Genomic DNA, 12418 nt, shown 5'->3' on the forward strand with positions numbered 1-12418 from the left:
ATGAGAATGTTGAGAACTTAACCTACCAGAGCTACTCCTTGATGAAATGTTAATGATTTTTTTTCTATTTATAATATTTCAATTTACACATGCATGTATTTAACTTTGGCCCCCCCGCATCAAAGAGTCTAATTTATCTATTTTCTCTCCCAAATTCCGTTGCAGAGCTAAAATAGTAAATTGCATTAAGAATACAAATGTATAATATGCTAAACAAATAACAACATATCCCTAACAATGACTTTCTTTAGATACTCTTTTTCAGTTCTATTAGAAAATAGCGTTTCCCAACGTTACCTCTAAAACTTACCATGGAAATGAGTGATCAAATCACAAGCAATAATATTAAGCATAATAAAGGATAATACAAAAGTAATACTATTAAATCGATAGGAAGAGAAATTACATCAACAGTAGTTAGCTGTCAAGTTCCCAACAAGGGAATTTAGTTTCTCATTGTCATATAGGATTTACAATTGCAAGAGGGAAATATTTAGTAAAAAATGAAAAGATAAGAAAGGAAATGGAGGGAAGAAACGACTCTCAATGCTTACCTCTTCTTCTTTTAGCCTTTGCCTTCTATAAGAAATTATATTCCTTTAGAATTTCTGTATGTCTTTCCCTTCTTCTCTCTTCTTCTTTTATAGGTGCAGATTCACGGGCTTCTTGCACTAAGTCTGCCTTTACTTTTCTTAAGTAGTCATGTTTTTCTTAATTATTCTTCTTTCCTTAATTAGTCATGTTTTAATTTCCTCAATTAGTCTTCTTTCCTTAATTAATCATGCTTTTCTCAATTAGTCTTCTTTCCTTAATTAGTTATGCTTTCCTTAGTTAACTTGCTTAATTATTCTTGTTTTCCTAGACTTTATTTTACTCATTAAGCATCATAAATTCATCACTTTTAATATCATCTATACAAAAACTTAAATGATGTTATTTTAACAATTATTTGCTCAAAAAGAAAAAATTAGGAGAGAAAAATTATAAATTCCTATATAATTTAACCCCAAAATATATTCATAATTAACAATTATCAAGTGTGAGGATAGAAAAATAAAGGTAACATTTGCTATTTGAATGGGCAAGCCTTGAAGAGAAACCATAATAACAAAGTGAAGAAGAAAATAAAATTTTCTAATGTTGTAGAAGTGTTGGGAGATATACTTTCGTTGGAGGTAGAGTTTGTTCACTTTTAAATTAATCAAATGATATTTCTCTTTTGGCTTGGGAGGAAAATTATAGAGTTCCAAGTCAAAAAATAACGTGCATTTAATACATAGCTGTAATTGAATTTTATCATTAAGATTTTTAGGTGATTTAAATACAAAGTGTAAAGATGAAACTTATTTGAATGGATGCATTAAAAGTTATTTTTGTTTCAATTTTCAAGAGAACTTATTTATTATAGTTGGTGACAATCTTCACGATAAATAGAGAAGAGAATTAGTGGAGAAGAAAAACATGAAGAGAGTGCGTGTGAGAAAAGAGATTGTGAAACAAAGTCACTTTGTTGAGAGAAAAATATCTTCTTGTGTGAGTGTTATAATTTCTTGTAACTATTGAGTAAGATACTCGAGTTTGTAGAGTGATACACTATTTAGAATGAGTTACAATCTTATAATACTTTTGTGATAATGAAATAATTTTGAAACGCTTCCGTGGACATAGATAAGAGATGTCGAACCACGTTAAATTCTTCTTGTGTTTGTTATTATTTTTAATATGGTGTAATCTTTATCGCATTTTCACGATCTTTTTTGGATGTCTAATTTGATTTGTTGAACATTGATTATCCAACAGTACTACAATCCAATTTCGTGGATAGTTTGGTAAAGAATTTTCTCACATGAATAATTTTGATTGTACATTTAGATTAACATCACATTGTCGACCTTCTTGCAGTTTTGCCTTTTGGTTTTGGAAAAGATTTTCTTTAACATCCACCAAATTAGGTAGCCCAGTCAACAAGTTACAGTGGACCTCATCACAGCAAAGAGATTGAGTAGTTATGACGTTTATTTCAAATTTAGCATAGCATGGTGCTAAGGAAAAAAAGTAGTTTTTTTAAATTAATGTTTATTATATTAAAATACAAAATATAAAATTATTTAAATATTTGATAAAATATATTCAACGTTCTTAAATACTACTAGTATCTCTAAAGCCTAATGTTTAATAAAACTACTAAATTTAGTTTGAAATTTTCAATATTTTTAAATTACTTGAATCCAGTTAATTTAGTAGATCAATTCAAAAGTTCAAAGCTCTGTTTAAAGTTTGTTTTCTCTGTTTACAAAATTTAGATTTGACATCTTATTTAGAATCAAGTATGTTTTGTTAATATGTACTTGAATTAAGTTGGTGTAGTTGTTATTAATATATTAAGAATTTATCAAATTATCCATTTAGAAATTTAATAATTGGGACATATTTATTACCAACCCTTAACACCACTAAACGAACAAAAGATTGCTAGTTGCTACCTACCAAATAACTAGTAGGATTCGATCGCGTCCTGCAGTGTATATCATTCGCAATCATGTTAATAACATGTTTGAAAAATGATTAACGAGCTTTGAATGATTTTTCTTGCACTTATAAATACTAATTAACTATTCTTATTAATTAGTAGTTCAGAAATTAAAATTAAAATAAAATGTTAAATCATTCAGTACACGAAATGGGCATTGTGCATAATATAAAAAAATTGCCGCCATATTTGTTTGGCAACCTTGAATTTGTCAAAGGAGACAAAGCCTTAATTAATCTAATGTTTTTCCGATCTGAACATATGGGATTCTTTGTCTCTCTATCTACATTGTAATATTATTATTATAATCCTGTTAGCTGGCTAGCTTCAGTATATAAAGACACATTTGGGCCAAACGTGAAGCAATTAATTAAGCAGAATCGTTGACAGCGAAACCAACCAACCAACCAACAAAGAAAGAAGGATTAAGCATATATTCATCAGAAAGATTAAGCATAATCATCAGAAAAATGGCATGCAATGGATTCTGCCTCAGACTCATTGCTTTAGTTCTTGTGATTAGCATATCAAGTGTTAATTGCATAGAAACTGATGCAGTTGAACCCATTATTGATATTGCTTCGCTGAATCGAGATAGTTTCCCACCAGACTTCATCTTTGGGGCTGGGTCGTCATCATACCAGGTACTATATATATATGTGTGTACTTTTCAATTCTAACATTAATGATATATATATATATATATATATATATATATATATATATATATATATATATATATATATATATATATATATAGTGGTAATTAATTAATAATGTATCTGTACCCATTTTACTTATTAGACATACATGATCTTGATTAATTATGTGTTGTGCTAAATTAATTGTGAAACATACGGATATATAGTTTGAAGGTGCAGCAAATGAGGGTGGTAGGGGACTAAGTATATGGGATACCTTCACCCATAAATATCCAGGTATATATATTTTCTTTCCAAGATATATATATATATATATATATATATATATAGGGAAACAGTGAAAGAGATGGGAAAGGGCCAAAGGGAATACATGACTTGTTATCTTTTATATATTGTTTGGCTAATATATATGTACCATCTTGAATTGATGATATGCAGAAAAGATACAGGACAAAAGCAATGGAGATGTTGCCATTGATGCTTATCATCGTTACAAGGTATGGTTGTTAGTTTCAAAGTATTTCTATCTTTCAGACTGAAGAACCATGTACATTTAACAAATGTATGTGGAATTCATAATTGTTAAGATATAAGTAAATTAATGATATTACTACTTAATTGTACTTATTTTAATAACTAGCACTTGCATTATATTTTATGAACTTTAAAATTATTAAAGGTAAACTCTTGCTTATGTGTTATTCTATTTATAAAATATAAGATATTATATAAAGTATTTTTTTATTAAATATTTTTGTGAAATATTTTACGCTGATAATATATATAAATAAAGCTCATAAGGCAAACCAATTACTTAAAGAGTATATAAGATCTTAATTTATATATGGTTGTGGATTTCGATTAGGTAAACAAGTTTTGGATTCTAATTGAAAGTAGAATAAAATAAAATTAAATAGGCTATACCTCGAATAGTGTATTTGTATTTTTTTTAAAGTGTTTGGTGTATAATAACATAAATATTATCCATGTATATTATAGGAAGATGTTAAGATTGTGAAGGATATGAACTTGGATTCATATAGATTCTCGATTTCTTGGTCCAGAATACTACCAAGTAAGTCAAAGGCTGATTGATCATTATTTGAGATTAAATTTGACCTACTTGCATTAATTTAACCATGCAAAATTGGTTCTTTTACAAACCGTACATCCACCACAGAAGGAAAACTAAGTAGAGGTATAAATCAAGAAGGAATAGACTATTACAACAATCTCATCAACGAACTAGTGGCTAATGGTAAGGTTCAAACTCAATTGACTAAACTTTTAATTGCTTTTCCTTTTACCATGTTCTTTTGTTATTGATAGTCATATAGTACTAATTAAATATCAACAATTCGTAGGTATACAACCATTGGTAACGCTTTTTCATTGGGATCTTCCTCAATCTTTAGAAGATGAATATGGTGGCTTCTTAAGTCCTCGCATAGTGTGAGTTTTAATTCCAAAGTATTATTGCACACTTAGAAAATTCAATAGCAAGATATGAATATAATTTTGTTAAATACCTATATCAATCTTCAGTAAAGATTTTCGAGATTACGCGGAACTTTGCTTCAAGGAATTTGGAGATAGAGTTAAGTATTGGGTTACTTTAAACGAGCCATGGAGTTATAGTCAGCATGGTTATGCAAATGGGGGAATGGCACCGGGTCGTTGTTCTGCTTGGGTAAATCCAAATTGCACTGGGGGTGATTCTGGTACGGAGCCTTATTTAGTTACGCACTACCAGTTACTTGCTCATGCAGCTGCTGTTCGTGTATACAAGACCAAGTATCAGGTTCATTAATTTGTTAAGAATCTTGTAGATTCAAAATTTGTTAGACTTTACCATACTAATTTTAAATATGTAAGAAATTGGATAGCAGTAATAAGCTAAAATGTTTAAGTATGCATGTGCAGGTATCACAAAAGGGTTTGATAGGCATTACCTTAGTAGCTAATTGGTACCTACCATTCTCGAATACCAAAGCTGATCAAAAGGCGACTGAAAGAGCAATTGACTTCATGTTTGGATGGTAAGAAATCCTTTTTGTCTTCTCCCTCTTCTCTCTTCATTTTATTTTATCAACAAAATGCATATTCATATATTATTCTAAAAACCCAACAATGCATGTATACTATGCATAAGACTATGTCTGAAAAGAGTTAGGTGCCTTCAAGGGTTTATATAATTAATAAGGTTTTCACGAGGGCAACTTGTTATTGCTTTTGGGTGTTAAAGGTTGCCATTACTTATTGATGATGAAAAACTGAATCAAAAGCTTATTGATTTCAGGTTTATGGATCCACTAACATCTGGAGACTATCCAAAAATCATGCGATCTCTTGTGAGAACACGATTGCCAAAGTTTACTACAGAGCAATCTAAACTACTTATTGGCTCATTTGATTTTATTGGCCTAAATTACTATTCTTCAACCTATGCCTCTGATGCACCTCATCTAAGTAATGCTAGACCTAACTATGTAACAGATTCTTTGGTCACCCCTGAATGTAAGTAATCAATCTACACCATTTTATCATTCCTATAAATTTCTTATATATGTTGAATTTGATCATGGTTGACATTGTCTTATCTTATGTGTAATTAATTGCAGTTGAGCGTGATGGGAAACCCATAGGTATAAAGGTATGTGTAGACCTGCCTAATTAGGCCTGCAAATTTTATTTAATTTTAATCCATTTAATAAAGTATGAAACTAACCTTTTTATTTTATAACCATGCAGATTGCTTCTGATTGGTTGTATGTTTGTCCAAGAGGAATTCTTGATCTTCTATTATATACGAAGGAAAAGTATAATAATCCTTTGATTTACATTACTGAAAATGGTAGGTAAAACTTATTTAAAAGCAATATCATACATATCATGATCTTTTTTCTTTTTCCTTTTAGTCTCTTGAAAGAAGGATGTTTGACAATTTGTATCATATATACTTTTTTTCAGGTATAAATGAATTTAGAGACGAAACACTATCATTAGAGGAATCTCTTTTAGATACATTTAGAATTGATTATCATTATCGTCATCTTTTTTATCTTCGATCAGCAATTAGGTAAGTAGTATATTTTACATCCCAAAAAGAATTCCTGTTTTTTTAATTTGTAAGTTATATAAAAAAGTCATCTTCTTTATTTTAATTTGTTTCCTTCAAATCATATGGCAGGCATGGTGTGAATGTGAAGGGATATTACATATGGTCTTTATTCGACAATTTTGAGTGGTCTTCCGGTTATACGGTGCGATTTGGAATGATTTTGGTGGATTACAAAAATAATTTGAAAAGATATCATAAACTCTCTGCAATATGGATCAAGAATTTTTTGAAGAAAACTAGCCTTTATGATTCTAGCATATGATATTGTCAATTATGAGATTCATCATCCATTAGATAGTTATATTTGTAAATAATAATTTGTGTATATTTTTTTATTTATTCCAATAAGGTCTCAGTGGACCAGAATGAAAATTAAAAATGAAGATACAAATTTATTGATTTTACATCTAATTTTTATTAATTATTGTTACAATAAAAATGAAAATTATAGATATGATTATATATAGGCTTTACACTCTTGGCTTGAATTCCAAGTGGCAGTCTCAATATTGTAAGGAACGTTAATAAGTGAAAAAGATGAAATCCTTAGGCACTCATGCTGCTTTAATTTTCTTAACCAAAAGATGTCTTGCAAGACAATACGGAATATGCAGTGAAGAATTGTTAATGTGGAATAGAAAAAAAAAAAAAAAAAAACTAAACAAATGCTAGCTAATAAGGTAAGGAAATGAGAAACCATGAATATTGTTAATATTTAATTTCTGTTATACTAGTGAATTCAATTTATGATTATCAATTTATAAAAATAAGTGGTGAGTAATAAATATCTTTTAAGTTACAATGAGACTAAGATACTTAAATCATGCGACTAGTAAAGATATGATCTCCAATTTTTACCTAAAAGTGAGGATCAATGCAGCTCCTACTAAGATTTCATATACTATCTCAAACAAAACCTAAAATATTTCCAAGACTGGTCTCCAAATCTCATAAGTTTCTATTTCTTTTCTTGACTCTTCAACTAAAACTATAGTTCAAGAATTTAGCTTACAGCGTTCAAAGGGACATATTTTATAGATTAAATTAAAATAAACCGCATACAATCATTAGAACATTAATATAACAGCAGTATCTCAACCTGTCCACAAATGTTGTTGAATTCCCACTCTGCCTTGCTGGTTTCTAAATTCCTGTAATGTTACAACTTCTGCAATTAGTTTCTTAAAGATCTACACCAGTACAGTGTGCAAAAATCTCTTCAAGTGCCCCTTCCCACAAATACAGGCAAGGGTTGGAATTAGTCAATTAGCAACTTCTTAACAAAGGTTATCATCATGGGATTATTTCCGAGGGTTGATTTTGAAGCCAAGAAGAGCCTGCATGACCATGGATGATTGCACCTCATTTACCAAATCACAAAATTTGCTTCAATCAATCAAACTTCCTTAATTAAAACCTGGGTATTGTTCGAAGAGCATTTCAAGCATCCTACTAGTAGTTTCATGAGGTAAATTATCTATGGACCAAATATATATTGTTGGGAGCAGCTATTTCTTGAGCAGCAGGTCCTTGAAAGAATGATGCCTGCAGACAATGGTACATGACTACATGTTCTTAGGTAGTGCAATTAATTAGAATAGACAAGCACATGGAACATTACCATCGTATTCATAGAAAAGTTAAACTAAAGAAAATAATAATATAATTGTCATTATTTAGTTTAATCACAATTCACAGCCACTCTGTCCTATGATTTTCTCTGTCTTGTATTATATAAATTGACGGTACATTACGAAGAGAGTGAAAACAAAAAAAATCTCAACCAATTCGTCACCAGAAGAATTGAGAATTAAACTGCTTGAACCTGCATTGAAAATGTAACCATTGATCGAAGGGTTTTGTGAATCGCTTAAAGTTGTTCACGGGCTTTTGCCTTTTCCCCAATGTGCGAGAAACTGAGATTTGACTGTCAATAAAACAGGTTGGACTTTTATGTATCTCTAAGAACTTATGTTTGAGCTCACTCAACAGATTAAAATTGGATTTATAAGATAAAAATTATTTTCACTTATATACTTTAATTTAACTATAATCATATTTAACACTTCTCTCATCTCAAGGATAAAATATCTTCAAACCAACAAAATGATAAAATAGATTCTAATATCACATCTCATATTTAAACTTAAAAAATTTATAGTAACTTCCTATTGAATCGATCTATAATACAAGAGTTGTTTTACTTATATATTTTAATTTGATCATATTTTTATATTAGTTAATGTGAGATGTTAAACAGTATTTTTATTGAGAAAAAATGTAAGGTAAAAAATAAAGAAAAGAGACATATTGAAAAGAAAGAAAGAAAGAAAAAGACGGGGGAGAGAAAAAACTCTTGCTAGAACAAAAATATAAGTAAATAGTAATTAGATTAAATGATGGTAAAAAAAAAATCATGAGAAGCATCAAAGAAGGAAGAATTTCTAGCTCTACGGATTTTCGAATACTCTTAATTTAAAATATCGTTTATTGTTTTATATTTTCAGCCTGGTCGTAAATCGTTGCTTGTGATGGTACAAGAGGTTTGTTGAACACAAAAAAGCGGATTCAAGATTCATTAAAGAACTCTTTTTTTTTTTGTCTTCTTTTCCCTTTTCCTTTTCCAGGTAACTTCGTGCGAAATACAATATGGGCATTCCCTTTTTCAAAATCTTGTTTTGACTTTGACCATACAAAATAAGATAATACGAAGACCATAGCTAGGGTTTTATTTTTTTGGTTAAAAAGTGTATAAACGACTGCCGCCTTTGTTGATATTCAACTTTACTAGGAAAATGACCAAAGAATTAAAACGTGGGAAAAGTTAACAATAATCAATCAGCTCAAAGTTTAGTCCCTCTTCTGAGTCAACAATAATGTAGTATATTATATTATTATTAAATCGACTGTCATAGTGTGCTAGTGGGTATTGATTCCTATATAAAGAAGCCGGAAAGCATTTGCAGAGACAATACATCAAACGACTAAGAAAAATATATACATAACAAGATATGGCATTCAACGGTTATTTCCTTTTGGGCCTCATAGTTCTTGTTCTTGTTAGGTCTTCCAAAGTTACATGCGAATTAGAAACAGATACAGTTTCACCTATTATTGACATTTCACTGAGTCGGAAGAGTTTCCCAGAAGGGTTCATCTTTGGGGCGGGATCTTCCTCGTACCAGTTCGAAGGTGCAGCAAAGGAAGGTGGTAGAGAACCAAGTGTATGGGATACCTTCACCCATAATTATCCAGAAAAGATCATGGATAGAAGCAACGGAGACGTGGCCATTGACTCATATCACCACTACAAGGAAGATGTTGGAATGATGAAGGATATGAATTTGGATTCATATAGATTTTCCATTTCTTGGTCAAGGATTCTCCCAAGTAAGTTGATTGCTTTATAACTTTGGACTAAGTTTTGCCTTGTTGGATATTATTTTTTAACCTTTTTTTTAATTAAATGTATATTTACAGAAGGAAAACTAAGTGGAGGTATAAATCGAGAAGGAATAAACTATTACAACAATCTTATCAATGAGCTAGTGGCTAATGGTAAGAATTCAAACTTCAATCTTTTTTTTTTTTTTTACTTCCAGTTCAGTTTGAACATATTCCCTTGATATCTATAATCATAATTAATTAAACATTAACATTTACAGGTATACAACCACTTGTGACTCTATTTCATTGGGATCTTCCCCAAGCCTTAGAAGATGAGTATGGCGGATTCTTAAGTCCACGCATAGTGTGAGTTTCAATTCTAAAATTAACCTAGCTTATTTGAGTGCTTAGCACATTTAACATCTGGATATGAATATAATTTTTCGAACAAACATATATTGATCTCCAGGAAAGATTTTCGGGACTATGCGGAACTTTGCTTCAAGGAATTTGGTGATAGGGTGAAGCATTGGGTTACTTTGAATGAGCCATGGAGTTACAGCCAAAATGGCTATGCAAATGGACGAATGGCACCAGGACGTTGTTCTGCTTGGATGAATTTGAACTGTACTGGTGGTGATTCTTCAACGGAGCCTTATTTGGTTACACACCATCAACTTCTTGCTCATGCAGCAGTTGTTCGTGTGTACAAGACCAAGTATCAGGTTAGTTAATTTGTTCTTAACCTTTTAGATATGTCATAGGTGGACTTTGTCATATTAAATTTTACATTGAGGTAGGAATTAGAATAAGGAAACTACTCATTAAAAGGTTGTTTAATATTTTTGTTTTATAACTAAATATTTAAATACAATGTATGCAGGCCTTTCAAAAAGGTGTGATAGGCATAACCTTGGTAGCTAATTGGTTTTTGCCGCTCAGAGATACCAAATCTGATCAAAAGGCTACAGAAAGAGCAATTGACTTCATGTATGGATGGTAAGAATTCCTCTTTCCCTTTATGTAACTTTCTTTATTTGGTGTTTAGAATGCATGACTACTGGTTGAACAAAAAGTTAAATTGACGACTAATTAATTTCAGGTTTATGGATCCATTAACATCCGGAGACTATCCAAAAAGCATGCGATCTCTTGTGAGAACAAGATTGCCAAAGTTTACAACAGAGCAATCCAAACTACTTATCGGTTCATTTGATTTTATTGGCTTAAACTATTACTCTACAACATATGCCTCTGATTCACCTCAGCTAAGCAATGCCAGACCTAGCTACTTGACAGATTCTCTTGTCACTCCTGCATGTAAGGACTTCAATCTTCTATCACTCTATCAATTCCCTTAATTGCATGTATACATTATTAAACATGATCGTGGCTGACAATGGTTTGTCTTTTATGTTTTTTATTGATCACAGATGAACGTGATGGGAAACCTATAGGAATAAAGGTGTGTAAGCCCACCTAAACATGCCAATGCAATTATACTTCAACCATTTAATTTTTATAAAATATAAAAACTAACCTCTTTTCGTAATTATGCAGATTGCTTCTGATTGGTTGTATGTTTATCCAAGAGGAATTCGTGACCTTTTATTATATACCAAGGAAAAGTACAACAATCCTTTGATTTACATCACTGAAAATGGTAAATAGTACTTATCTATATATATGTACTTAATTTTCTTTAATGCAATGAGATACATGCTTCTACATGATTTTCAATTTTCCTAACCTATTGACAATGTGTCCTTACTTATATTTTACATTTTTCTCTTAATTTATAGGTATAAATGAGTATAATGAACCAACATTATCACTTGAAGAATCTCTTATGGATACCTTCAGAATTGATTATCATTATCGTCATCTCTTTTATCTTCAATCTGCAATTAAGTAAGTAATATTTTATTTATATAAAAGATTTATGTTATTTTGTCCTATAACTTAATATTTATTGTAATTCATTTTCTTTTAATTTATACATTATATAGGAATGGCGTAAATGTGAAGGGATATTATGTGTGGTCTTTGTTCGACAATTTTGAGTGGTCTTCAGGCTATACATCACGTTTTGGAATGATTTTTGTGGATTACAAAAATAATTTGAAGAGATATGAGAAGCTCTCTGCACAGTGGTTCAAAAATTTTCTCAAGAAAGAAACAAGACTTTATAGCTCTACTAAATAATATTATGAAATTCTTTTATCCAATGGTTATATTTTGTAAATAATTATTTGATTTTTTTATATTCTTTTATTCTAAAGAGGCCCTATTAGACTTAGAGGGTAAATAGTTATTTTATTATTCTTTTATTCTAAAGAGGTCCCATTGGACTTAGAGGTGAAACAAAGATGTAGATCGATCTGTTGACAATTGCTACTACTTTGGTAATAAGAATGAAAAAGTCTTTTAGTTGCGATGAAGATGTCATTTACAATTGTGCAACTTAATTCAAATTATCAATGGAATGTTTTCACCTTTGATTTTATTCTAAATGATTATGATGACTTATAACCAAATTCTCTGTGTTCAAGGTGTGGATGAAAAAAGAGAAATTACAATATTAGAAAAATAAAATAGTAAAGGTTGCAAAAATGTATTAAACAAAAAATATAGAAAACCAAAAAAAAAAAATATACAAAAGATGGAAGGAATGAAGGACCTCTTTGACCACACACTGTTGAATCTCTCTCTCACGCA

General features: G+C 30.3%; 2 protein-coding genes across 2 annotated transcripts; both read left to right on the forward strand.

Annotated features, from left to right (window-relative positions):
• Positions 1–2889: 2889 nt before the first annotated feature.
• LOC106794108 (cyanogenic beta-glucosidase) lies at positions 2890–6712 on the forward strand. The gene is made up of 13 exons (XM_006592099.3): positions 2890–3174; positions 3399–3468; positions 3631–3689; positions 4192–4267; positions 4373–4450; positions 4557–4644; positions 4738–4993; positions 5116–5231; positions 5492–5709; positions 5814–5845; positions 5944–6046; positions 6163–6271; positions 6383–6712. Exons 1-13 carry the CDS (start codon positions 3001–3003, stop codon positions 6573–6575), a joined length of 1572 nt encoding a protein of 523 aa, XP_006592162.1. The 5' UTR covers positions 2890–3000; the 3' UTR covers positions 6576–6712.
• Positions 6713–9277: 2565 nt separating this feature from the next.
• Positions 9278–12135, forward strand: LOC100802250 (cyanogenic beta-glucosidase). The gene is made up of 10 exons (XM_003540657.4): positions 9278–9703; positions 9794–9871; positions 9979–10066; positions 10170–10425; positions 10584–10699; positions 10803–11020; positions 11134–11165; positions 11261–11363; positions 11503–11611; positions 11710–12135. Exons 1-10 carry the CDS (start codon positions 9325–9327, stop codon positions 11903–11905), a joined length of 1575 nt encoding a protein of 524 aa, XP_003540705.1. The 5' UTR covers positions 9278–9324; the 3' UTR covers positions 11906–12135.
• Positions 12136–12418: the final 283 nt, after the last annotated feature.

This window comes from Glycine max, chromosome 12, assembly GCF_000004515.6.
Source record: "Glycine max cultivar Williams 82 chromosome 12, Glycine_max_v4.0, whole genome shotgun sequence".
NCBI classification, from domain to species: Eukaryota; Viridiplantae; Streptophyta; class Magnoliopsida; order Fabales; family Fabaceae; genus Glycine; species Glycine max.